General features: G+C 42.9%; 1 protein-coding gene across 2 annotated transcripts in view; it reads left to right on the forward strand.

Moving 5' to 3' along the window:
* The first annotated feature begins 4,756 nt into the window (after positions 1 to 4,756).
* The window catches only part of ssrp1a (structure specific recognition protein 1a), a 30,392-nt gene continuing 10,832 nt past the window's right edge, over positions 4,757 to 24,316 (forward strand). For both annotated transcript variants that reach the window (XM_045718090.2, XM_045718092.2), the window contains exons 1-9: positions 4,757 to 4,854; positions 5,426 to 5,507; positions 6,550 to 6,735; positions 21,248 to 21,353; positions 21,585 to 21,778; positions 21,994 to 22,094; positions 22,281 to 22,410; positions 22,625 to 22,728; positions 22,903 to 23,031. In XM_045718090.2, the coding sequence (XP_045574046.1) occupies positions 5,454 to 5,507; positions 6,550 to 6,735; positions 21,248 to 21,353; positions 21,585 to 21,778; positions 21,994 to 22,094; positions 22,281 to 22,410; positions 22,625 to 22,728; positions 22,903 to 23,031 (1,004 nt within the window). In that variant the 5' untranslated portion in view covers positions 4,757 to 4,854; positions 5,426 to 5,453. The remainder of the gene's footprint in view (positions 4,855 to 5,425; positions 5,508 to 6,549; positions 6,736 to 21,247; positions 21,354 to 21,584; positions 21,779 to 21,993; positions 22,095 to 22,280; positions 22,411 to 22,624; positions 22,729 to 22,902; positions 23,032 to 24,316) is intronic.

Here is a 24,316-nt window from a genome sequence, read left to right on the forward strand (position 1 = left end):
TGTGACAGACTGCCTGCGGATGGTTTTTGTAAGGAGGGAGAAAGTTTTTCTGTCCCCCTCCTTTCCTCCTCCCATCCCTCTTTTCCTTTATTTCTTTATCCTCCTGGTGATTCACCAAATTGACGCATAGGCAAAACTTGAAGGAGCCACCCCAGCTAGCACATAACGTTCTGAGAACCATGTTTCTTAGAGCTTGGTGAGAGTGTTGTGCTATGGTTATTTTGCATACAACATCCCCACCATGTTCTGGGAATGCCGCAGGATAACCAGCTAGCACATAACGTTCTGGGAACCATATTTTTCTTTGGTGGGAATTTCAGTACTTCAGCATAATGTTTCCTACAGGTTTCCTCATGGTTCAATTGAGTGCTTGGCTTGGGCAGGAGCTCACTGGAGCTGAGTACCCGGCAACTCAAATGTTCTACTGCTTGAGCTCCAAAGTATCGTGGAGAACCTGCACCTAAATATAAACAGTACCAACACCCAAAATTAGTGCTGGCACATATTTCTGAGTGCTAACGTTACTAGCAGCAGTAAGAGTAAATCCAGGTATAATGTACACAGACATTGGCTACCACGATATCCTTCAAGTTATATTGGCCAATAAAGATTAGGCAAGTTAACCTCTTGGGGCTAGGTGGGACGCTAGCGTGCCACCTGTGGTGCACTCCATCAACAGCAGGTGCATTTCAAGAGCGGCAAATTTGAATCCAAATAAATGTCAAAATTCAAATTTTTCAAAAATACAACTATGTTACACCATTTGAAAGATAAACATCTCCTTAATCTAACCACGTTTTACGATTTCAAAAAGGTTTTACGGCGAAAGCATAAATTTAGAGTATGTTAGGACAGTACATTTACAAGAGTTGTGTGTAATGTTTTGTCAAGTCAAAGACAGGGTCACCAAAACCATAAAACCAGCTAAAATGATACACTAACCTTTTACAATCTCCATCAGATGACACTCCTAGGACATTATGTTAGACAATGCATGCATTTTTAGTTCTATCAAGTTCATATTTATATACAAAAACAGCGTTTTACTATGGCATTGATGTTGAGGAAATCGTTTCCCTCCAATAACCGGCAGTCAAGTCAGCGTCAGAAATTAAATAATTAAAATTAGAAAACATTGTTAAAATATTATATTGTCATTTAAAGAATTATAGATTTACATCTTTTGAACGCAATCAACTTGCCAGATTTAAAAATAACCTTACTGGGAAATCACACTTTGCAATAATCTGAGCACTGTGCCCAGAAAAATACGCGTTGCGATACAGACTAGACGTCATGTTGGGGAGATCTAAAATCGAAAATACTATGTAAATAATCCATTACCTTTGATTCTCTTCATCAGATGTCACTTCCAGGTATCACAGGTCCATAACGAATGTAGTTTTGTTCAAAAAAGCTCATCATTTATGTCCAAAAATCTCCGTCTCGTTAGCACATGATGTAAGCCAGCCGGACTTCTCGTCATGAACGAGGGGAAAAAATATATTTCCGTTCGTTCAAACATGTCAAACGTTGTATAGCATAAATCATTAGGGCCTTTTTTAACCAGAACATGAATAATATTCAAGGTGGACGAATGCATAGCCTTTTATAACGTATTGGAACGAGGGTACCCAACATGAAGTAGCGCGCCAGGTGTCTAATGGGACATCACCGTTCCATGGCTCTTGTTCGGTCAGATCTCCCTCCAGAAGACTCAAAACACTTTGTAAAGGCTGGTGACATCTAGTGGAAGCAATAGGAAGTGCCAAAATATTCCTAAACCCCTGTGTCTTTCAATGGGATAGCTTTAAAGTCAATACAACACATCAGGTATCCACTTCCTGTCAGAAAATGTCTCAGGGTTTTGCCTGCCAAATGAGTTCTGTTATACTCACAGACACCATTCAAACAGTTTTGGAAACTTTAGAGTGTTTTCTATCCATATATAATAAGTATATGCATATTCTAGTTACTGGGTAGGATTAGTAACCAGATTAAATCGGGTACATTTTTTTTATCCAGACGTGCAAATGCTGCCCCCTAGACCCAACAGGTTAAATAAAGACATACTTTGAAAGAAACAATGACATTAATCCAATAAGTATTTGACCATTCATTTCTGCTAAATGTGCAGTGTTGATGGAGTTGTTGTAGATTGCTTGCTCATTCCATCCCCAAACACCATGCTAGATAGATCTAAGTGGGCCAGTTCATTTTGCATGGCCCGGTGCACTTAGATGGGAAAGGGAAAGGGGGATACCTAGTCAGTTGTACAACTGAATGCATTTAACTGAAATGTGTCTTCCGCATTTAACCCAACCCCTCTGAATCAGAGAGGTGCGGGCGGCTGCCTTAATCAACATCCACGTCTTCGGCTCCCAGGGAACAGTGGGTTAACTGCCTTGCTCGGGCAAAACCACAGATTTTATCCTTGTCAGCTCAGGGATTCTATCCAGCAATCTTTTGGTTACTGGCCCAACACTCTAACCACTAGGTTACCTTACTTTTTTAAATCATCTACTAGCAACAACATGACAAAACTCTTTTGGCACTTTAGTACCTACTTGCCCGATTGGCCTACATCGCCGAAGCCAAGAGCAGGCTGTTCCTTCTTGACATCAAAGCCGCAGTGTATAGTTGGTATAGGAGTTTTTTATAAATGTAATTCAAATTGCAAAAATAGAAGTGTATAATTTTAAAATATAAACTTTTGCATTAAGACCATTTAGATGGAATATGATCAATCTATGTTATCAGATTTGTAGACTATATAGCGTGCAACCTTTCCTTTAAGTGTGCTTATGTGTGTTGGCCTCACCCATTAATTGGCCACACCTGATCTTAATGAGTGCTTGTTTCCTTTGAAATTGGGTCTGTTTGACTAGACTAAAATGAACAGATTTCTATGAGTAAAAAAAGAAGTGGAAGGGGACTAATTCCATGAATAGTAATCAGAAGTTTACAAGTTCAAATCTCATTGATGTAGTGCTACAATAAAAAAGAAATGTGTTTGCCTGATTAATGCCCAAGCAAATGATTTTCCATGTGTCCTGTCTGTTTGGTGTTCAAATCAGTTAACCCAAACTAAGCTAGGAGTGTTATTAAAAGTCTTATTGAAACATGTTCTCTTCAAATAACCTATAAGTTCCGTTCTCAGAACGTTAATAAAAACTCCCAGGAAAACTTTAAGGGAACCATAGTAAAACGTTCTCAGAACCACCCTGAAACCAGAACAGGTGACATTTTCACTTTTGTTGTCAGAACGTTTAAAAAACATTCTGTTTTACCGGTTAGAAAACGTATGACTTCGTTCCCAGAACCAATGTGAAACCAAAAATGTACGTTCCCACAACTTCCAATGAACCAAATGTGCTAGCTGGGATGACTGGAACTTGTCACAAACAATTTCTATCTCTCAGTGATTCTTCCTTTTCATCAATCATATACTTATTTTATTCCCATGATGTTTCATCAGGAGAGTTGTAAGGCCTACATGTCATGTCAATGCAATATACCTCAGCAAATTAAAACAGCCCACTTGAATTAAAGTTAAGTGAATAGGGTCTATGAATAGAGTGTGATGTCTGTGTGTGGTCACTGTGTATTTAGGTGTGTGTGTATGTAAATGCCTATGTGAATGTTTGCCTGCTTCACTCATACTTTTCTCCTTTGTGTAACATTCATTCCTTTGGCATTAGCATTATTGACAGTTAGACTAGTCTGATCTGCTCTCACTTCCACCTGTCAGTTAACGTGTGCCATTGTGTACCCAGAGTGTGAGCTGCGATTGATGAATGTGTATGTGTGTGAGAGAGAGAGAGAGAGAGAGAGAGAGAGACACCAATGTTAAATCTAACCATTTAAAAACTAATATTTAATTATTAACAAAACATTGATATGTGTCTGCTCATAGGATTCATATAACATAGTATGTTGATATTGGATCAAGGCAAGTCAGTGGAACAAGATTTTACAAGATTTTAGTAACCTATCAGTGTAATTCCTTTGCCAAAGTGGTACAGTAGGCTCTTTGGGATGGGTCCAATGATTTATATATACTCTAGATGACCAATAGGGGGCGCCGCGTTGAAGCCACCGTGCCTCCACGTTCAAGATGTCCCTACCCTTACCTAACCCTGACCATTTTACATGTCAACTTCAATGGGGTAGGGATGTCCCAAAGATCCCGGATAGCACAGACCATCTTGGCACTCCCCACCATTGTAAAAAATATATTTTGGAAGCTTTAGAAATGCATTTGTTTTTGCCACATTTATTCTATTAAATGCATACTTTTTAATTATTATGTCAGCTAAGTATACTTTTTGAGATTACTAATGTTGCTGCCCCCACTACAACAAAACAATACTTAAATACATGTAATTTTGTCCTTTAAACGTTTCATTGAAATACAGTAGAATTCCATTCATTCCTACAGAGGACTGCTCCTACTGGGGAGTGCCAATATGGCCGACCGGTGGCTTTATCATCATCCATCCACAGTGAACAATTATTTTAACAGGTTGCTGCGTGCACCCCTTAATGGTGGTGAGTAGTCATTGCAGGCGGTTCTGAAAACGATGAGGGTTGCGTTTCATAAAACAAGCCTAACTAAAGACTGAAAGCTTTCGTATTAAACGATTCTCACCTGTTTCTAGAGGAAGCCAAGTTATTTATGTTAGTGTCAGGCGAAAGACCAACACAGCCGAACATCTTTAAAAAGTGTTATTTTCTGGTAAGAAGAACGAAACGGAAGTAAATGCAAAAGTAGCATGGATTGTTTCCGGTGACGTCAGCTCTTGCCTTGACGCTTCACGCGGGAAACGGCGAGGTCTCCTCATCACATTCACAGTAAGACATCAAGTTTTTGTTCTTTTTATTTAGGGAGATAAATAGTGGATTGCAAATATATGTGTATAAAACCAGATAAATTAGACAAGTAAAATTGTCCTAGCTACTATTGATCCATAGGAATCAAATAGTTATCGAAGCAACTCAACATCATCACTAGCCAGCTAGCATGCTAGCCACACTCGACTGGCATCCATTTACTAGCCATCTCGTTACATGTCCAGCTATCTAACGTTTTACGATGGATAGCTAGTTAATATCTACATGTTCTAGCCACAAATAAAGCAGCTTGCTCATTGTTGTTCACTTACTACTAAGCCTTTATAACCGCATTGAGTTGTCACGCTAGCGGATGCTGTTATTGGCTAATTACATAGCCTAAATACATGTTTTGATTTTGCGAAGCTAGCTAACTAGCTAGATATTAAATGAAATAGCAACGACAGTCTGTGTCAGCTGTTGACTCTCAGAGGAATTAGCAAAATAGCTAGATATATTACAACTTGGGCTCCTCTGAATTGACATTGCTAGCTTGCTAACTGTTGGACATGATCTTCCTCTGTGTCCTCAGTTGAGCATCACTTCTTGCAGAGGCAGAGATGGGAGACACGCTGGAGTTCAACGAGATCTACCATGAATCCAAGGGATCCTGGGTCAGTAACTAGCTATTCTAATGCTTTCCCAATAATATTGCAATAAGTCACCGATTTGGCACATTGTGCACATGTTACACATCATTAAATATGGATTGACGCAAAAATGACAGACAGTATGCTAGCCAACAAAATAGAACTAGATTGGCTGAACGTGAAATTGATTTCAATATGATTGAAATATATAGGCCTATGTATGTAGCCTACTGTATTTATCTTTTACTGTCATCTTGGTTTTCATTTGAAGCATCTGTTTATCCTTTGCTTGTTTGTAACAATTGCAGAGACATTGGCAACATTCTATGTGTAGTCAACTTCGTTCTGAAGTTACCCGCGGTCACAGAGACAGATAAACATCTGGATTCTATGTTTAGCTGAGATATTCTGTCTATAAAGTGACGCGGAAGGACAAAAAAAGCATTTAACGATGCACTTAGCTGTTTTAATAGCGGTCTGAGGCAGTCGGTAAATAACACGCGTTTTCAATTGCAACTTTAGTAACAAAGGTTTTGGGGAAACTGCTCGGAGATTTTAACGATGCTCCTACAAAGGTTCTAATGACGAACTTAGCCTTAAGATGCTTTTGGAAAACCGGTCCCTGATTAATTCAATCAGGTGTGTTAGGCCTGCCTGGGATCAATGTAGAACAAATGCCTGCACGCCCTGTGGGTCTCCAGGACCAGGATAGAAGTAGACATGGATATTAGGGTTGGCACTATACCAGTATGAAGAGGACTTAATTCCTTGAGGAAAACAGTCCTAATGTTAGCAACAACTTGTATGTTGTCACCCAGAGTCACATTTGTTTATTTGCAAGCAATAGCACATTATATTTGACAAAAGTAGGTTTTAAAGGAACATAGAGTGAAGTCTTTGCTTCGTGTTTTCTTTTTAGCCAAGGAAAATTGAGTGTTGTAATGATTATACAAATAAATTGCCACAATCTAGCTCTGGCACCAACCAAAACTCAGCGTCTAGCTAACAGGAAATGTGTCAATCGCAGTAACCTAAGTGTATTTATGTGTGTGTGGTCTCTCTGCAGAACGACGGTCGTCTGCGGTTCAGTAAGCAGAATGTGGTGTATAAGAGCAGTAAGACCGGGAAGGTGGACAACATCCCGGCAGCAGAGCTGTCTGTGGCCACATGGAGGCGTGTGTGTCTGGGACACGGCATCAAACTGGCAACCAGCAACGGACACGTCTACAAATATGACGGCTTCAGAGACACGGTGAGGCGGTGTGTGAACGAGTGAGAGAATTTGTTTGAAAATGGTGGCGTGAGCGACGGCTGTGGTTTTGTGTTCATTTGTGAGTTCTGTGTGGGTAGGTGTCGGGTGAGCTTTTTAGATAAGTCCGTTGATCTGTTCACACGTGACTGTGTATTGTGCAAGAGTGGATCTGTGTGTCTCTGCGTGTGTGAATGTGAGTGCATGTGTATATAATCTAGCCTTACCAGTGCTGCACCAGATCTCCTGAGGTAAGCTGCTACAGAGAGAGAGAGAGAGAAGGAAAGCTGGTCTCCTGAGGGTAATCATTGTATTTTTGAAGATGGGATCTTCTGACTGAGGGTTTAGACAACAGTGTCACACTGTCACTGGTGAGGAATTCAAACATTGGTTAGTGGAGCAGCCAGCGAGTCAGTCACTTTGATGTGTTCACCCTCTATGTCCTCTAGGACTGACCCCATTGTTGTCGACTGGTGGATTATTTGGTCGATAGGCTGTTGGTCGACCGAGATTTCTTTAATCGAGCAGTAGCAACATAAAAAATAAAGAAAATCTTTGTGTACAATGCATCAGTCTGATTGGCACCAGTCTGAGTGGACTGATCCATTGTGGAGGCTGTGGGGATGGCACAGTCCATCACTAAGACGTGATATTGAAATTGCATTTGGTTAACCTCTTACATCTAGAAGTTCCGCTAGCGGAACACCTGCTCCAATATCAATGATAGGCGTGGCGCGAATTACAAATTCCTCAAAAATACAAAAACTTCAATTTTTCAAACATATGACTATTTCACAGCATTTTAAAGACAAGACTCTCCTTTATCTAACCACACTGTCCGATTTCAAAAAGGCTTTACAGCGAAAGCAAAACATTAGATTATGTCAGCAGAGTACCAAGCCAGAAATAATCAGACACCCATTTTTCAAGCTAGCATATAATGTCACAAAAACCCAGAAGACAGCTAAATGCAGCACTAACCTTTGATGATCTTCATCAGATGACAACCCTAGGACATTATGTTATACAATACATGCATGTTTTGTTCAATCAAGTTCATATTTATATCAAAAAACAGCTTTTTACATTAGCATGTGACGTTCAGAACTAGCATACCACCCGCAAACTTCCGGGGAATTTGCTAACAATTTACTAAATTACTCACGATAAACGTTCACAAAAAGCATAACAAATATTTTAAGAATTATAGATACAGAACTCCTCTATGCACTCGATATGTCCGATTTTTAAAATAGCTTTTTGGTGAAAGCACATTTTGCAATAATCTAAGTACATAGCCCAGCCATCACGGGCTAGCTATTTAGACACCCGGCAAGTTTAGCACTCACCAATATCAGATTTACTATTATAAAAGTTTGATTACCTTTTGTTGTCTTCGTCAGAATGCACTCCCAGGACTGCTACTTCAATAACAAATGTTGGTTTGGTCCAAAATAATCCATCGTTATATCCGAATAGCGGCGTTTTGTTAGTGCGTCCCAGACACTATCCGAATGGTAAAGAAGGGTCGCGCGCATGGCGCAATTCGTGACAAAAAAAATCTAAATATTCCATTACCGTACTTCGAAGCATGTCAACCGCTGTTTAAAATCCATTTTTATGCCATTTTTCTCGTAAAAAAGCAATAATATTCCGACCGGGAATGTCCATTTAGCTAAACAGAGGAAAGAAAACAAAGCTTTCGGTCGACGCGGGCACGAGCCTGAGTCTCACAGTACTGTAACCAGCCACTATCCAAACGCGCTACTTTGTTTCAGCCAGAGCCTGCAAAGCCACGATTCAGTATTTTGCCGCCTTCTGAGAGCCTATGGCAGCCGTAGGAAGTGTCACGGGACAGCTAAGATCCTCACTCTTCAATAAACAGAGACAAGAAGAACGACACCTTGTCAGACAGGCCACTTCCTGCATGAAATCTTCTCAGGTTTTTGCCTGCCATATGAGTTCTGTTATACTCACAGACACCATTCAAACAGTTTTAGAAACTTTAGGGTGTTTTCTATCCAAAGCCAATAATTATATGCATATTCTAGTTACTGGGCAGGAGTAGTAACCAGATTAAATCGGGTACGTTTTTTATCCAGCCGTGAAAATACTGCCCCCTAGCCATAACAGGTTATATTATGTAAGAACAATGGTGTAACACAAATAAAAAATTATATTATTTTATAACAAATGCTCTTTCTCCCCCGTTGGATAGTGGTCCGCGTTTCTGAAACACATCAATGTGCTGTTGAATTGTCGCCTAGACCATGTTGCTATGTGCCTAATAGCAAAGTTAACCAGCATATTGGTGTTGAGAATAATGCGGTGGAGACAGCAGCAGAGTTAGGAGAAGAGAAAACAGCACTTGCCTTAATTGTCTAAGAAAAGTGAAGAGAGAGGAAACCCCAACTTAATAGGTTTATAATAGGTCTATAATCAATAGCCTAACTGTTATGTGCCTGGCTTTATAAATCATATATATATATATATATCAGTGCATTCGAAAAGTATTCAGACCCCTTGACTTTTTCCAAATTTTGTTTCATTACAGCCTTATTCTAAAATGGATTAAATAGTTTTTCCCCCTTCAAATCCATACACAATACCCCATAATGACAAAGCATTAATGAGGTGTTTATACATTTCTGCAAATGTATGAAAAGGAAGGACATTTTTTAAATTTTACATAAGTATTCCGACCCTTTAGTCAGTACAGGACAATGCCACAGGCACTAGCTGATGTGTGGAGACATTTCACTGCAGCTAATGTAGATGGAAAAGCTGTGTCAAATCATGTGAAGAATGCAATGAAGATGCAGAATCATCTGGCCAAGTGCATAAAGTTCCCTCAGTGCTCACAACAAGCAACCTCTGACAAAAGTCCCTCTACTTCTATTCAAGGTGAAAATGATGAATCAGACACCTTATCGATAGCAACAGCTCATGATCGTCCTGGAATCTGAAGTGTTTTTGACTCAATTGAGGAACGTTGTCAGATAAATGCTGATGAATGTCTTGCTCGAGCTGTGTATGCAACTGGTTCACCTCTGATGCTCACAGGCAATGTGTATTGGAAGAGATTTCTGAATGTTCTTCACCCAGCATACACCCCTCCAACCAGACATACTTTATCTACTAATTTGCTGGATGCAGAGTTCAACAGAGTTCAAGTGAAGGTCAAGCAAATCATTGAGAAAGCAGACTGTATCACAATCATCTCTGATGGGTGGTCTAATGTTCATGGGCAAGCAATTAACTACATCTCCACCCCTCACCAGTATTCTACAAGAGCACAGACACAAGGGACAACAGACACACCGGTCTCTACATTGCAGATGAGCTGAAGGCAGTCATCAATGACCTTGGACCACAGAAGGTATTTGTACTGGTGACAGACAATGCTGCGACCATGAAGGCTGCTTGGTCTAAAGTGGAGGAGTCCTACCCTCACATCACACCCATTGGCTGTGCGGCTCATGCATTGAATATGCTCCTCAAGGACATCATGGCACTGAAAACAATCGATACACTCTTCAAGAGAGCCAAGGAAATGGTTAGGTATGTGAAGGGTCATCAAGCAATCTACCTCGCCAAGCAAAGTGAGAGGAATAAGAGCACCACATTGAAGCTGCCCAGCAACACTCGTTGGGGTGGTGTCATCATCATGTTTGACAGTCTCCTGGAGGGGAAGGAGTCTCTCCAAGAAATGGCCATATCACAGTCTGCCGATATGGACAGCCCTATCAAGGGGATCCTCCTGGATGATGTATTTTGAGAGAGAGTGGTAAGCAGCTTGAAACTCCTGAAACCTATAATAGTAGCCATTGCATGGATTGAGGGAGACAATGCCATTCTGTCTGATGTTTAGACTCTGCTTGCAGATGTAAGAGAAGAAATCCGTACTGCCCTGCCCACTTCACTGTTGCTCCAAGCAGAGGAAACTGCAGTTCTGAAATGCATCCAAAAGCGTGAAGACTTCTGCCTGAATCCCATACACGCTGCAGCATACATGTTGGATCCCAAGCATGCTGGCAAGAGCATCCTGTCTGGTGCAGAGATCAACAAGGCCTATGGTGTCATCACTACCACGTCTCGCCACCTTGGCCTGGATGAGGGCAAGGTTCTTGGCAGTCTGGTGAAGTACACTTCCAAGCAAGGGCTTTGGGATGGAGATGCAACATGGCAGTCGTGCCAACATATCTCATCAGCCACCTGGTGGAAGGGAGGCTCTGAGGCTCTTTCCCCTGTTGCCTCCCATCATCCTCCAAATCCCACCAACATCAGCCGCCTCGGAGCGTAACTGGTCCTTGTTTGGAACACACACACCAAAGCACGCAACAGGCTGACCAGTACAAGGGTTGAAAAATTGGTGGCCATCCGGGCAAATTTGAGGTATTTTGATCCTGACAACGAGCCATCCTCAACGAGGTTGGAACGTGACAGTGAAGATGAGGCCTCAGTCTGATGTTCAAGAGGTGGACATTGAGGAGGTCCAGGGAGAAGACGTGGACAACCAAAGCTTTAGGTTCTACACTGTCATTTTACAGATGTACGTTGAAAATGATTTTGGGAGATGCGATGGATCATTCAATATTCCCTTTTGTTGTTCAGTGAAATCATCCCTTGTGAAGTGTCCACTCATTTAATTAAAGTTAAATTCATAACTCAATCGTTTTTTTAAATTTCTATTGGACAGATTTAGTCATTTGCAATTATGTCTGCTTATGATAAGGTAAAATGTTTCTGTCTCCATATGATGTGGTAATTATATCCAATGCAAAAAAAATCTACATTTTAAATGGTATTAATATTAATTTGCATATATTCCCGTTAATTCCCACGGAAAGTTTCCACCTCTGAATATTCCCCAAAAGGTGCAAACCTAATCCTGACTAGTCTCCCAGTCCCTGCCGCTCAAAAACATCCCCACAGCATGATGTTGCCACCACCATGCTTCACTGTAGCGATGGTGCCAGGTATCCTCCAGACGTGACGCTTGGCATTCAGGCTGATTGGTGGAGTACTGCAGAGATGGTTGTCCTTCTGGAAGGTTCTCCCATCTCCACAGAGGAACTCTGGAGCTCTGTCAGCGATCATCGGGTTCTTGGTCACCTCCCAGACCAAGGCCCTTCACCTCCGATTGCTCAGTTTGACCGGGCGGTCAGCTCTAGGAAGAGTCTTGGTGGTTCTAAACTTCTTCCATTTAAGAATGATGGAAGCCACTGTGTTATTGGGGACCTTGAATCCTGCAGACATTTTTGGTACCCTTCCCAATTCTGTCTCTGAGCTCTACGGACAATTCCTTCTACCTCATGGCTTGGTTCTTGCTCTGACATGTGGTGTCAACTGTGGGACCGGCGTTCGCCTTTCCAAATCAAGTCATACCAATTGAATTTACCACAGGTGGACTCAATCAAGTTGTAGAAACATCTCAAGGATGCACCTGAGCTCAATTTCGAGTCTCATAGCAAAGGGTCTGAATACTTATATAAATATGGTATTTCTGTTTTTATTTTATAAATTTGTAAAGATTTAAAAAAAATCTGTGCTTTTTCATTATAGGCTATTGTGTGTAGATTGATGGGGGGGGGTCCATTTTAGAATAAAGCTTTAAAGTAACAATGTGGGAAAATTCTAAGGGTCTGAATACTTTCCGAATGCACTGTACCTACAGAAATAAGACCAATCCTGCTTCTGTTGCCTGTTTTAGCGTTTGGTTAATAGCTTACTGATTCCGTGAACAGCAAGCCTCACGCAACAATTTCATAAATTGGGCTGTTTTTAATCTTTGCTCTGCTGTAATAAAGGCTCTACACTTTTCTTTGCGTTAGACCAGCCTCTCTGGTATTATTTTTGAATTGATTTAGTATTGTTTAATCTGTTACAAATTATCAGAAAAATGATGCTTCAAAGAAAAAGGAGGGTTATTATTAGAGCTCCTTTTTGTTATTACTATCATTATAATAAGTACTTTCATTATTATTAGTAGGCTTAGTATAGCAGCCTTGTATAACCACCATCGAGCTGTCGGCCTAAGAGTGCGACCTGTTTAGTCTTAATATTGTAATTTACTTAGCCTATAAGTATTGAAATATAGGCCTATTGTAACAATCAATCATTTATTTGTTCATGTCATCAAACAGCATACGGGTCATTCATGATGTGAAATGTTATCAAGCATTTTAGTTTTAAAATAACAAAGTGACCATTGAATAATTAGCGTAGATAATAAATTGGCCTAAACCATTCCGTTTCAGAAATTGCATTCACGAATGAATGTGACTGTTTTTAGTCTTTGCTGTAATAAAGGCTTTACAAAAAAACTAAAAACGTTCCAACTGGTACGCCCATCATTTATTTTGTGTTTACATTGTTCCAAACGGTCTGAAATTATATTGTAATCTAACAGCACCTGTTTGGCGCACACACAGCCCTGATGTGCACGCAGCGCTTGCTCCATACCTTCTTTTTCTTGATCTCCAGTATTTTCCATAACTAGTCAAATGTATTCCTCACATCTGACTTCCCCTTTACCTCCTGCGCAACCAGTAAGCATTTCCCCGTTTCAAATGTATTTTTAACGTCGTCTGCTTCCATTTTGCTGTCACGTGTTAAGGTGTTCAGAGTTTGTTTTAACCAATTTATTTATGATGTGACTGTTTTGTAAATGTATGGGTCAGGCCCTAGGGTTAAGGGAATAGGGAATATTTTTTTTTCCTAAACAAATGAGGGATTTCGGTAAAAGAACTTTTCGTAAGAAAAGGACAGCGCGATAAACACTGATGTTCTCTGGTGGTCTCTGCACCAGTGAGGACCGAGTCAGCGGGTGCTAGTCACACAGTCACCCGCTGTCTTGTTTTCCTTTTCTTTTTTACACGGGTCAGCAAGTCTGAGCCAGGCGGCACAATCAAATCAATTGTGGTCGAACTCCCTCTAGTTATTTGTCTTTTAATTATTTAATCAAACAGTGCCCGTTAAGCTTCAGACAAGCTCAGTGCATATAGTTGATTTAATTAAAACATAGGATGTGTCAATCGAATCATATATGAAAAAAGAAATGTTTAATACATTTAGACCATTCGATTGGTCGAAAGAACAGACAACTCTTAGTTGACCAAGATGTTTTTTAGTCGGGGGACAGCCCAAATATCCTCACTGGTTCAACACCACCTCAGCCTACTTCTCATGTACAGTACCAGTCAAAAGTTTGGACACACCTACTCATTTAATTATTTTACTATTTTCTACATTGTAGAATAATAGTGAAGACCTCAACACTATGAAATAACACATATGGAATCGTGTAGTAACCCAAAAAGTGTTAAACAAATCAAAATATATTTGACATTCTTCAAAGTAGCCAACCTTTCCCTTGATGACAGCTTTGCACACACTCTCTCAACCATCTTCATAAGGTAGTCACCTGGAATGCATTTACATTAACAGGTGTGCCTTGTTCATTTGTGGAATTTATTTCCTTCTTAATGTGTTTGAGCCAATCGGTTGTGTTGTGACAAGGTAGGGGTGGTGTACACACGATAGGGCTATTTGGTAAAAGACCAAGTCCATGTTATGGCCCGAACAGCTCAAATAAGCAAAGAGAAACGACAGTCCATCATTACTTTAAGACATGAAGGTCAGTCAATGCGGAAAATTTCAAGAACTTCCCCTCCCAGACCAAGGCCCTTCACCTCCGATTGCTCAGTTTGACCGGGCGGTCAGCTCTAGGAAGAGTCTTGGTGGTTCCAAACTTCTTCCATTTAAGAATGATGGAAGCCACTGTGTTATTGGGGACCTTGAATGCTGCAGACTTTTGGTACCCTTCCCAATTCTGTCTCTGAGCTCTACGGACAATTCCTTGGTTCTTGCTCTGACATGTGGTGTCAACTGTGGGACCTTATGTAGACGGGTGTTCGCCTTTCCAAATCAAGTCATATCAATTGAATTTACCACAGGTGGACTCAATCAAGTTGTAGAAACATCTCAAGGATGATCAATGGAAACAGGATGCACCTGAGCTCAATTTCGAGTCTCATAGCAAAGGGTCTGAATACTTATATAAATATGGTATTTCTGTTTTTATTTTATAAATTTATCTGTGCTTTTTCATTATAGGCTATTGTGTGTAGAATGATGGGGTGATTATTTAGTCCATTTTAGAATAAAGCTGTAAAGTAACAAAATGTGGAAAAATTCAAAGGGTCTGAATACTTTCCGAATGCACTGTACCTTCAGAAATAAGACCGATCCTGCTTCTGTTGCCTGTTTTAGCGTTTGGTTAATGGCTTACTGATTCCGTGAACAGCAAGCCTCACGCAACAATTTCATAAATTGGGCTAGTTTTAATCTTTGCTCTGCTGTAATAAAGGCTCTACAATGTAGAAAATAGTAAAAATAAGGGAAAACCCTTGAATGAGTAGGTGTGTCCAAACTTTTGACTGGTAGTGTTTAGACAATGTGTTGAATGTCTGTGTTGAACAAGTAATGATAATGTATTTGAATTGGGACTGGTGAATTGCACTGATGATGAATCACAAGTCATCTGTTTACTAATTTGGCACCTCTTGTAAACAGCACTGCACTTACCCTGAGTTTGCTTTGCACTGATCTGGACTCCACTGTGTTAGCCATAACTGTGTCTATTCACTAGGCACAATTTCCAAAACCTAAACAAAGAGGGCCGACACACTGGTGAGGGACAATCCTGTCCAATAGAAAACACTTGTTTTCGTTTCCTGTTGTAACACTTGGTGTCCACTAATGCATAGGACCCTGGTGTCAAGATCACATAGCAACATCTGTGTTACAGAGCATCATGTTAGTTAGGGGGAGAGGAAGAGGTGTTGGAATGGAACAGATAGGGGACGGGGAGGGGTGGAGGGAGGGAGGATTGGGACCGTGTTTTTTGGGGAGGAAATTGGTGTGTGTGTAGAGGCTGGGATGAGTTATTATTATGGCTATGTCATGTAAGCAACAGCACTCTGCCAAAGGAGTAATGAAAGAAGGTGCTCTACACATTGGAGCTGATGAGGACAGCAGGAACACACACACACACACACATTGATATGTACATCTTTACATAGTTACCGGTCACTCATTACACACACGCACAGATTTATATCCAGTATATACTATATAATGTAAACTTCGATCTGTATATACGGGCTGTCACACACAAACACAATGTGTTCATACATCTTTACAAACACACGCACCGACGCTGTCAACACACTGATCTGATGTTCTATACACACACAGATGGACACGCATACACAGTCTGGCGTATATTCTCTCTCTCTGTCCAACACACACACACACACACACATACACACACACACACTCTACTAACCGAACACAGGGGTTTTCAAACTGGGGGTTTCCAAACTGGGGTTTTTCCAAACTTTTTTTTTTTTTCAAACGGGGGTTTTCAAACAGGGGTCCGAGGTACTGTAGGGGGTTGGCAATGTTTTTAGAAAATATTTTTACCATCATGGATACCATTTTTATGTCTCTGCGTCCAGTATGAAGGAAGTTAGAGTTTTACGTGGCAATGCTAACTAGCGATAGCACAATGACTGGAAGTCTACAGGAACAGTTGGCCTGCTGGGTATTCCTGTTCATCCAACTCTGGGGAAGTAGATAAATGGCTTCATTGCTAAAATCTAGAACAATCCCTTTTTAATACGGAGGAAATGACAGTCATTTCAGCTAATTACAGGGTTTTTTCTCTATAGAAAATTCTTAGGCGGGCCGTCTGAGTGCACATTTTTGGGATGGAAAAACAGTTTGCGTCAACTTAACCCTTTACACTCGTGGGAATTGGCCTATATGGAGAAGTAGGGCTGGGACAATACCAGTATTGCGATACTCGTTGGTATCGTGGCAGGGAAACCAAGGAGATTGAGCTTCTTTAGGATAACAAGCCAAATGTTTTCATCCGCAGTCTCACTTTATTTATTTACCATGCTACAGCACACTATCATTTACATAAAACAGGGTTTTAAAGGACCAAAGAGTTTTCATTTTTGCCATGTAAAAAATATTGCTTTACTGGTATCATCCCTAATTGGATAGGGCTAAATTGAAATGTTTCTTACAGAAGAAATATGAAAAAACATATTCATAACCATGGTAGCAATTGAAAAGCGACAGTTTCGAGTTTATGGGGAAATTATTAGACCAAAGGTGAGGAGGACAGAACAGTTCAGCTGACACAAGACTGAATACTTTTTTTTCTCCTCAATTTTGTCATATACAATTGGTAGTTACAGTTTTATCGCTGCAACTCCCGTACAGACTCGGGAGAGGTGAAGGTCGAGAGCCACGCGTTGTCCTGAAACACGACCCCGCCAAGCCCACTGCTTCTTGACACAATGCACGCTTAACCTCTTGGGGCTAGGTGGGACGCTAGCGTGCCACCTGTGGTGCACTCCATCAACAGCAGGTGCATTTCAAGAGCGGCAAATTTGAATCCAAATAAATGTCAAAATTCAAATTTTTCAAAAATACAACTATGTTACACCATTTGAAAGATAAACATCTCCTTAATCTAACCACGTTTTACGATTTCAAAAAGGTTTTACGGCGAAAGCATAAATTTAGAGTATGTTAGGACAGTACATTTACAAGAGTTGTGTGTAATGTTTTGTCAAGTCAAAGACAGGGTCACCAAAACCATAAAACCAGCTAAAATGATACACTAACCTTTTACAATCTCCATCAGATGACACTCCTAGGACATTATGTTAGACAATGCATGCATTTTTAGTTCTATCAAGTTCATATTTATATACAAAAACAGCGTTTTACTATGGCATTGATGTTGAGGAAATCGTTTCCCTCCAATAACCGGCAGTCAAGTCAGCGTCACAAATTAAATAATTAAAATTAGAAAACATTGGTAAAATATTATATTGTCATTTAAAGAATTATAGATTTACATCTTTTGAACGCAATCAACTTGCCAGATTTAAAAATAACCTTACTGGGAAATCACACTTTGCAATAATCTGAGCACTGTGCCCAGAAAAATACGCGTTGCGATACAGACTAGACGTCATGTTGGGGAGATCTAAAATCGAAAATACTATGTAAATAATCCATTACCTTTGATTCTCTTCATCAGATGTCACTTCCAGGTATCACAGGTCCATAACGAATGTAGTTTTGTTCAAAAAAGCTCATCATTTATGTCCAAAAATCTCCGTCTCGTTAGCACATGATGTAAGCCAGCCGGACTTCTCGTCATGAACGAGGGGAAAAAATATATTTCCGTTCGTTCAAACATGTCAAACGTTGTATAGCATAAATCATTAGGGCCTTTTTTAACCAGAACATGAATAATATTCAAGGTGGACGAATGCATAGCCTTTTATAACGTATTGGAACGAGGGTACCCAACATGAAGTAGCGCGCCAGGTGTCTAATGGGACATCACCGTTCCATGGCTCTTGTTCGGTCAGATCTCCCTCCAGAAGACTCAAAACACTTTGTAAAGGCTGGTGACATCTAGTGGAAGCAATAGGAAGTGCCAAAATATTCCTAAACCCCTGTGTTTTTCAATGGGAGAGGTTTAAAGTCAATACAACACATCAGGTATCCACTTCCTGTCAGAAAATGTCTCAGGGTTTTGCCTGCCAAATGAGTTCTGTTATACTCACAGACACCATTCAAACAGTTTTGGAAACTTTAGAGTGTTTTCTATCCATATATAATAAGTATATGCATATTCTAGTTACTGGGTAGGATTAGTAACCAGATTAAATCGGGTACATTTTTTTTATCCAGACGTGCAAATGCTGCCCCCTAGACCCAACAGGTTAACCAGGAAGCCAGCCGCACCATTGTGTCGGGAGAAACACTGTACGCCTGGTGACCGTGTCAGCGTGCATGCGCCCCGGCCCGCCACAGGAGTCGCTAGAGAGCGATGGGACAAGGACATCCCGGCCGGACAAACCTTCTCCTAACCCGGACGACGCTGGACCAATTGTGCATCGCCGCCTGGGTCTCCCGGTTGCTGCCGGCGGCGACACAGCCTGGTATCAAACCAGGATCTGTAGTAACAGAGCTAGCACTGCGATGCAGTGCCTTAGACCGCTGCGCCACTCTAGAGGACACATGTATTGTTTTTATGTGAATTTTAAATGTATTGTACTTTTTTCCGCAATTGTTGACAACATTTGAATATACTCTGGCTACATTCAAAATGTAGGTTAGGTGCAACATAAGACTACAACATGACAAGGGTTTGAGTGAGAGGACTAACCGGTGTCTTCAAGGGGTCACACACCTCTCCAAAGTGTGCACAGTTCCTAAGTCATTTCAATGCACTTTTATGACTCAAAAGTAACTCCGTTATTAAGGTGTTTTTTTGGGGGGGGGGCTCTTAGCTGTGCTGTTGAAGAACACAACCTTGCATTCCCCGCCCTCACACAATTACTGTTTTTTACGCAGTCCAAAACGCAGTCTGGGTCAGGTGGGCATCATTTGAAAGTCTGTTCTATTGCCAACATGACTAGCAAAGTTATAAAATAGGATATTACAGTGTTAGGCTTTCACAATGCAGTTCAGGGTATACGGATAATCATTTTGGTGCACATAGAAAGGCCTAAGGAGCCGTGTGTGTGTGTGTGTGTGTGTGTGTGTGTGTGTGTGTGTGTGTGTGTGTGTGTGTGTGTGTGTGTGTGTGTGTGTGTGTGTGTGTGTGTGTGTGTGTGTGTGTGTGTGTGTGTGTGTGTGTGTGTGTGTGTGTGTGTGTGTGCGCGCGCCGTGGCAAATTGTTTCCAATAGACAAATGGGTGCATTATATTTTTTTTAGAACAATCCAGGGTATGACTCCATGTTGTCTTGTAACTGCACATCGTGATCGTAAACGTTGACCTGTATATCAAATCAAGCTTTATTTGTCACATGCGCCGAATACAACAAGTGTGGACCTTACCGTGAAATGCTTACTTACAAAGCCCTTAACCAACAATGCAGTTCAAGAAGAGTTAAGAAAATATTTACCAAATAAAGTAAAATACTTTTTATTATTTATTTGTATTTTTGTAACACAATAAACTAACACTCAGGAGGCTATATACGGGGGTACCGGTACCGAGTCAGTGTTACAGAAATCACAGAAAATGTGCTTGAGAACAGCGAAATGTTCTCGCCACTGCCAAGCTACAGTACCTTCACCTTTCTAGCTAATGGGCTATGTTAGAGTTTACACTTCCAATGAACTGTGGGGAGGTCAAAATAATGAAACTGTACCAAATCAATGTGGATGACTTTTACCTGATGACAAGGCATCTATTTGTTTGCTAACATGATGGGGTCCCTGGGTCGCTGGTTTTCCTGGACAGGGGTCCCTGGGTCGCTGGTTTTCCTGGGCAGGAGTCGCTGGTTTTCCTGGGCAGGGGTCGCTGGTTTTCCTGGGTTGCTGGTTTTCCTGGGTTGCTGGTTTTCCTGGGTCGCTGGTTTTCCTGGGTCGCTGGTTTTCCTGGGTCGCTGGTTTTCCTGGTTTTCCTGGGCAGGGGTCCCTGGTTTTCCTGGGCAGGGGTCGCTGGTTTTCCTGGGCAGGGGTCGCTGGTTTTCCTGGGCAGGGGTCGCTGGTTTTCCTGGGCAGGGGTCGCTGGTTTTCCTGGGCAGGGGTCGCTGGTTTTCCTGGGCAGGGGTCGCTGGTTTTCCTGGGCAGGGGTCGCTGGTTTTCCTGGGCAGGGGTCGCTGGTTTTCCTGGGTAGGGGTCCCTGGACAAGAAAAGTTTGAAAACCCCTGACCTAACAGACAAGCTGATACCCAGGTTCATAAGCCCTATTTCCTACACGTTCTCCTTTTCCTCTTTCAAAAACACGCACATACACACTGTCCTTTCACACACATGTGGTAGTGATTGCGGTGTGTGCCTGGGTGCTCCAGCTCTAATCGGGCCGGCAGGATAAATAAACGGGCTGATTGTAAGCTGCGAGAAGGAGAGAGCGACCAGAAGGAGCTGTGATTAATTAGCCTCCTCATCAAGGGGGAGGAAAGAGGGATGTTTCTTTGTTTTTCACTGAATAGTGTGGGCAGTAAGAATTTAACTGAGAACATCTTTCCTCTCTTTCTATTTTGCTTTCTCTCTGCCCCCCCCCCCCCCGTCGTCTCCCTCCACTCCTCCCTCTCTCTCTCTCTACTCCTCCCTCTCTCTCTACTCCCCCCTCTCCCTCACTCTCTACTCCCCTCTCTCTCTACTCCCCCCTCTCCTCTCCCTCTCTCTCTACTCCCCCCTCTCCTCTCCCTCTCTCTCTACTCCCCTCTCTCTCTACTCCCCTCTCTCTCTACTCCCCTCTCTCTCTACTCCCCCCTCTCCTCTCCCTCTCTCTCTACTCCCCCCTCTCCCTCTCTCTCTACTCCCCTCTCTCTCTACTCCCCCCTCTCCTCTCCCTCTCTCTCTACTCCCCCCTCTCCTCTCCCTCTCTCTCTACTCCCCTCTCTCTCTACTCCCCTCTCTCTCTACTCCCCCCTCTCCTCTACCTCCCTCTCTCTGCAGGATTATGAGAGGATCTCTGAGTTCTTCAAGGCCAACTACAAGGTGGAGCTGACAGAGAAGGACATGTGCGTGAAGGGCTGGAACTGGGGCACTGCTAAATTCTCTGGTAAACAACACCCTCGAAATGTCACTGAACACTTATCACACAACACCAGCAGAGGATCTAATCCTCCTGTAATTCCCTCCTGGATGGCTGGCATATTTACAAAACAACCTTTTTCATCTCTGGATCTGTCTTACTGATCCGTTGAAGCGTTCATTGTAGTATTCCTCCGGCTATGTAGTGGTGCATTATGGAAGCTGTAGTTTTGAACCCCTCTTTCCCCTCTCTCTGCAGGTCCGTTGTTGTCGTTTGACGTGAATGACAGCTCCGTGTTTGAGATCCCCCTGGCCAGCGTGTCCCAGTGTGCCACAGGGAAGAACGAGGTGACGCTGGAGTTCCACCAGAACGATGACGCTGAGGTCTCTCTCATGGAGGTCCGTTTCTACGTCCCCCCAGGCACCGCAGACGAGGGGACAGACCCCGTGGAGGTAACCCACGCTCTACTACCGGGCCTGTACCGGGGATGGGATGAACAGCCACTAACCAATCACTCTGTCCTGCCGCCGGCTCGTCGGTGCCTTACTGACTTCACCCCAGCAGATGGCGCTACCACCACAGCTGTCCCTACACCCAGAAACAGTTCATTTTCACACCAACGTCATTGACGCGGTGGTTGACCCTGTGTTCCTATCCTCTCTGTCAGGCGTTTGCCCAGAACGTGCGGTCTAAGGCAGATGTGATCCAGGCTACAGGAGATGCTGTTTGTGTCTTCAAAGAGCTGCAGTGCCTCACACCCAGGGGCAGGTACTGTGGCATCAGCACCACGAACCACTCATCATCAGTATTATCCGTCCTTGTTTTGTTGAATATTACTCTCCATTTATCAGATTGATCCGCATTGTTCACTTGGCTCAACGCCAGCCCCCCCCCCCCTCCCTTCCTCTCTTTCTGGCCCTCGTTCACCCACGTTCTTCTCCCTCTGCGTGTCAGGTATGATATCCTCATCTACCCTGCCTTCCTGCACCTCCATGGTAAGACGTTTGACTACAAGATCCCCTACACCACCGTGCTGCGTCTCTTCCTGCTACCGAGCAAGGACCAGAGGCAGATGTTCTTCGTTGTAAGTGTGTGTGTGTGTGTGTGTGTGTGTGTGTGTGTGTGTGTGTGTGTGTTTTGATTGAGGTGAGTGGTTGACAGTCGAGTGTAGATAGCGTTGGGCCACCAAACGTGCCGACAATACAGTGTAAATGCCATCATTCTCACTTCAAAGCCCTTGCCATCGTCTTGGACTCATAATCATTCTGTCTTCTTCTTCCCTCTCCCGCCGTCTGTAGATCAGTCTGGACCCGCCCATTAAGCAGGGACAGACGCGTTACCACTTCCTCATCCTGCACTTCTCTAAGGAGGAGGAGCTCAAGCTTACCCTCAACATGAGCGAGTGAGTGGGAGAGTGAAATGACAGCAGCTCAACATCGCATGGGAGAGGAAGAATGGCCTTGTTGGGTGGCGAGAATCGCTTAATACAATGTCTGTTTCCCTCTTCTCTCCCCCTCTCTCTTTGGGCCGCTCTCCCCCTGTTGTTGCTCCCTCTCCTCCCCCTCCCTCACCGAAGGGAGGAGGTGGAGAAGCGTTATGAAGGGAAGCTCAGTAAGAACATGTCAGGTTCTCTCTATGAGATGGTCAGCAGGGTGATGAAGGCTCTGGTCAACAGGAAGATCACCGTGCCCGGAAACTTCCAGGGGTAAACGCACACATACACACCGCATCACATACACACCGGATCACATACACACCGCATCACATACACACCGGATCACATACACACCGCATCACAGACACACCGGATCACATACACACCGGATCACATACACACCGCATCACATACACACCGGATCACATACACACCGCATCACAGACACACCGGATCACATACACACCGCATCACAGACACACCGGATCACATACACACCGGATCACATACACACCGGATCACATACACACCGCATCACATACACACCGCATCACATACACACCGGATCACATACACACCGGATCACATACACACCGGATCACATACACACCGGATCACATACACACCGGATCACATACACACCGCATCACATACACACCGCATCACATACACACCGCATCACATACACACCGGATCACATACACACCGGATCACATACACACCGGATCACATACACACCGGATCACAGACACACCGCATCACAGACACACCGCATCACAGACACACCGCATCACAGACACACCGGATCACAGACACACCGGATCACAGACACACCGGATCACAGACACACCGCATCACAGACACACCGCATCACATACACACCGGATCACATACACACCGGATCACATACACAACACACACAGACACACCGGATCACATACACACCGGATCACATACACACCGGATCACATACACACCGGATCACATACACACCGGATCACCGACACAACACACACACGGTCACCAACGCACACATGCAGAATCACTTGCAAATATGCACCAATGTTCCTCCTCTCTCCTGAAGTGTAAACCCTTTGGGGCTGTACACCGTTCCTCCTCTCTCCTAAAGTGTAAACCCTTTGGGGCTGTACACCGTTCCTCCTCTCTCCTAAAGTGTAAACCCTTTGGGGCTGTACACCGTTCCTCCTCTCTTCTAAAGTGTAAACCCTTTGGGGCTGTACACCGTTCCTCCTCTCTCCTAAAGTGTAAACCCTTTGGGGCTGTACACCGTTCCTCCTCTCTCCTAAAGTGTAAACCCTTTGGGGCTGTACACCGTTCCTCCTCTCTCCTAAAGTGTAAACCCTTTGGGGCTGTACACCGTTCCTCCTCTCTCCTAAAGTGTAAACCCTTTGCGGCTGTACACCGTTCCTCCTCTCTCCTAAAGTGTAAACCCTTTGGGGCTGTACACCGTTCCTCCTCTCTCCTAAAGTGTAAACCCTTTGGGGCTGTACACCGTTCCTCTCCCGAGACATGACATCATAAACACGCCATGAAA

This window comes from Salmo salar, chromosome 05, assembly GCF_965601325.2.
Source record: "Salmo salar chromosome 05, fSalSal1, whole genome shotgun sequence".
Taxonomy (NCBI): Eukaryota; Metazoa; Chordata; class Actinopteri; order Salmoniformes; family Salmonidae; genus Salmo; species Salmo salar.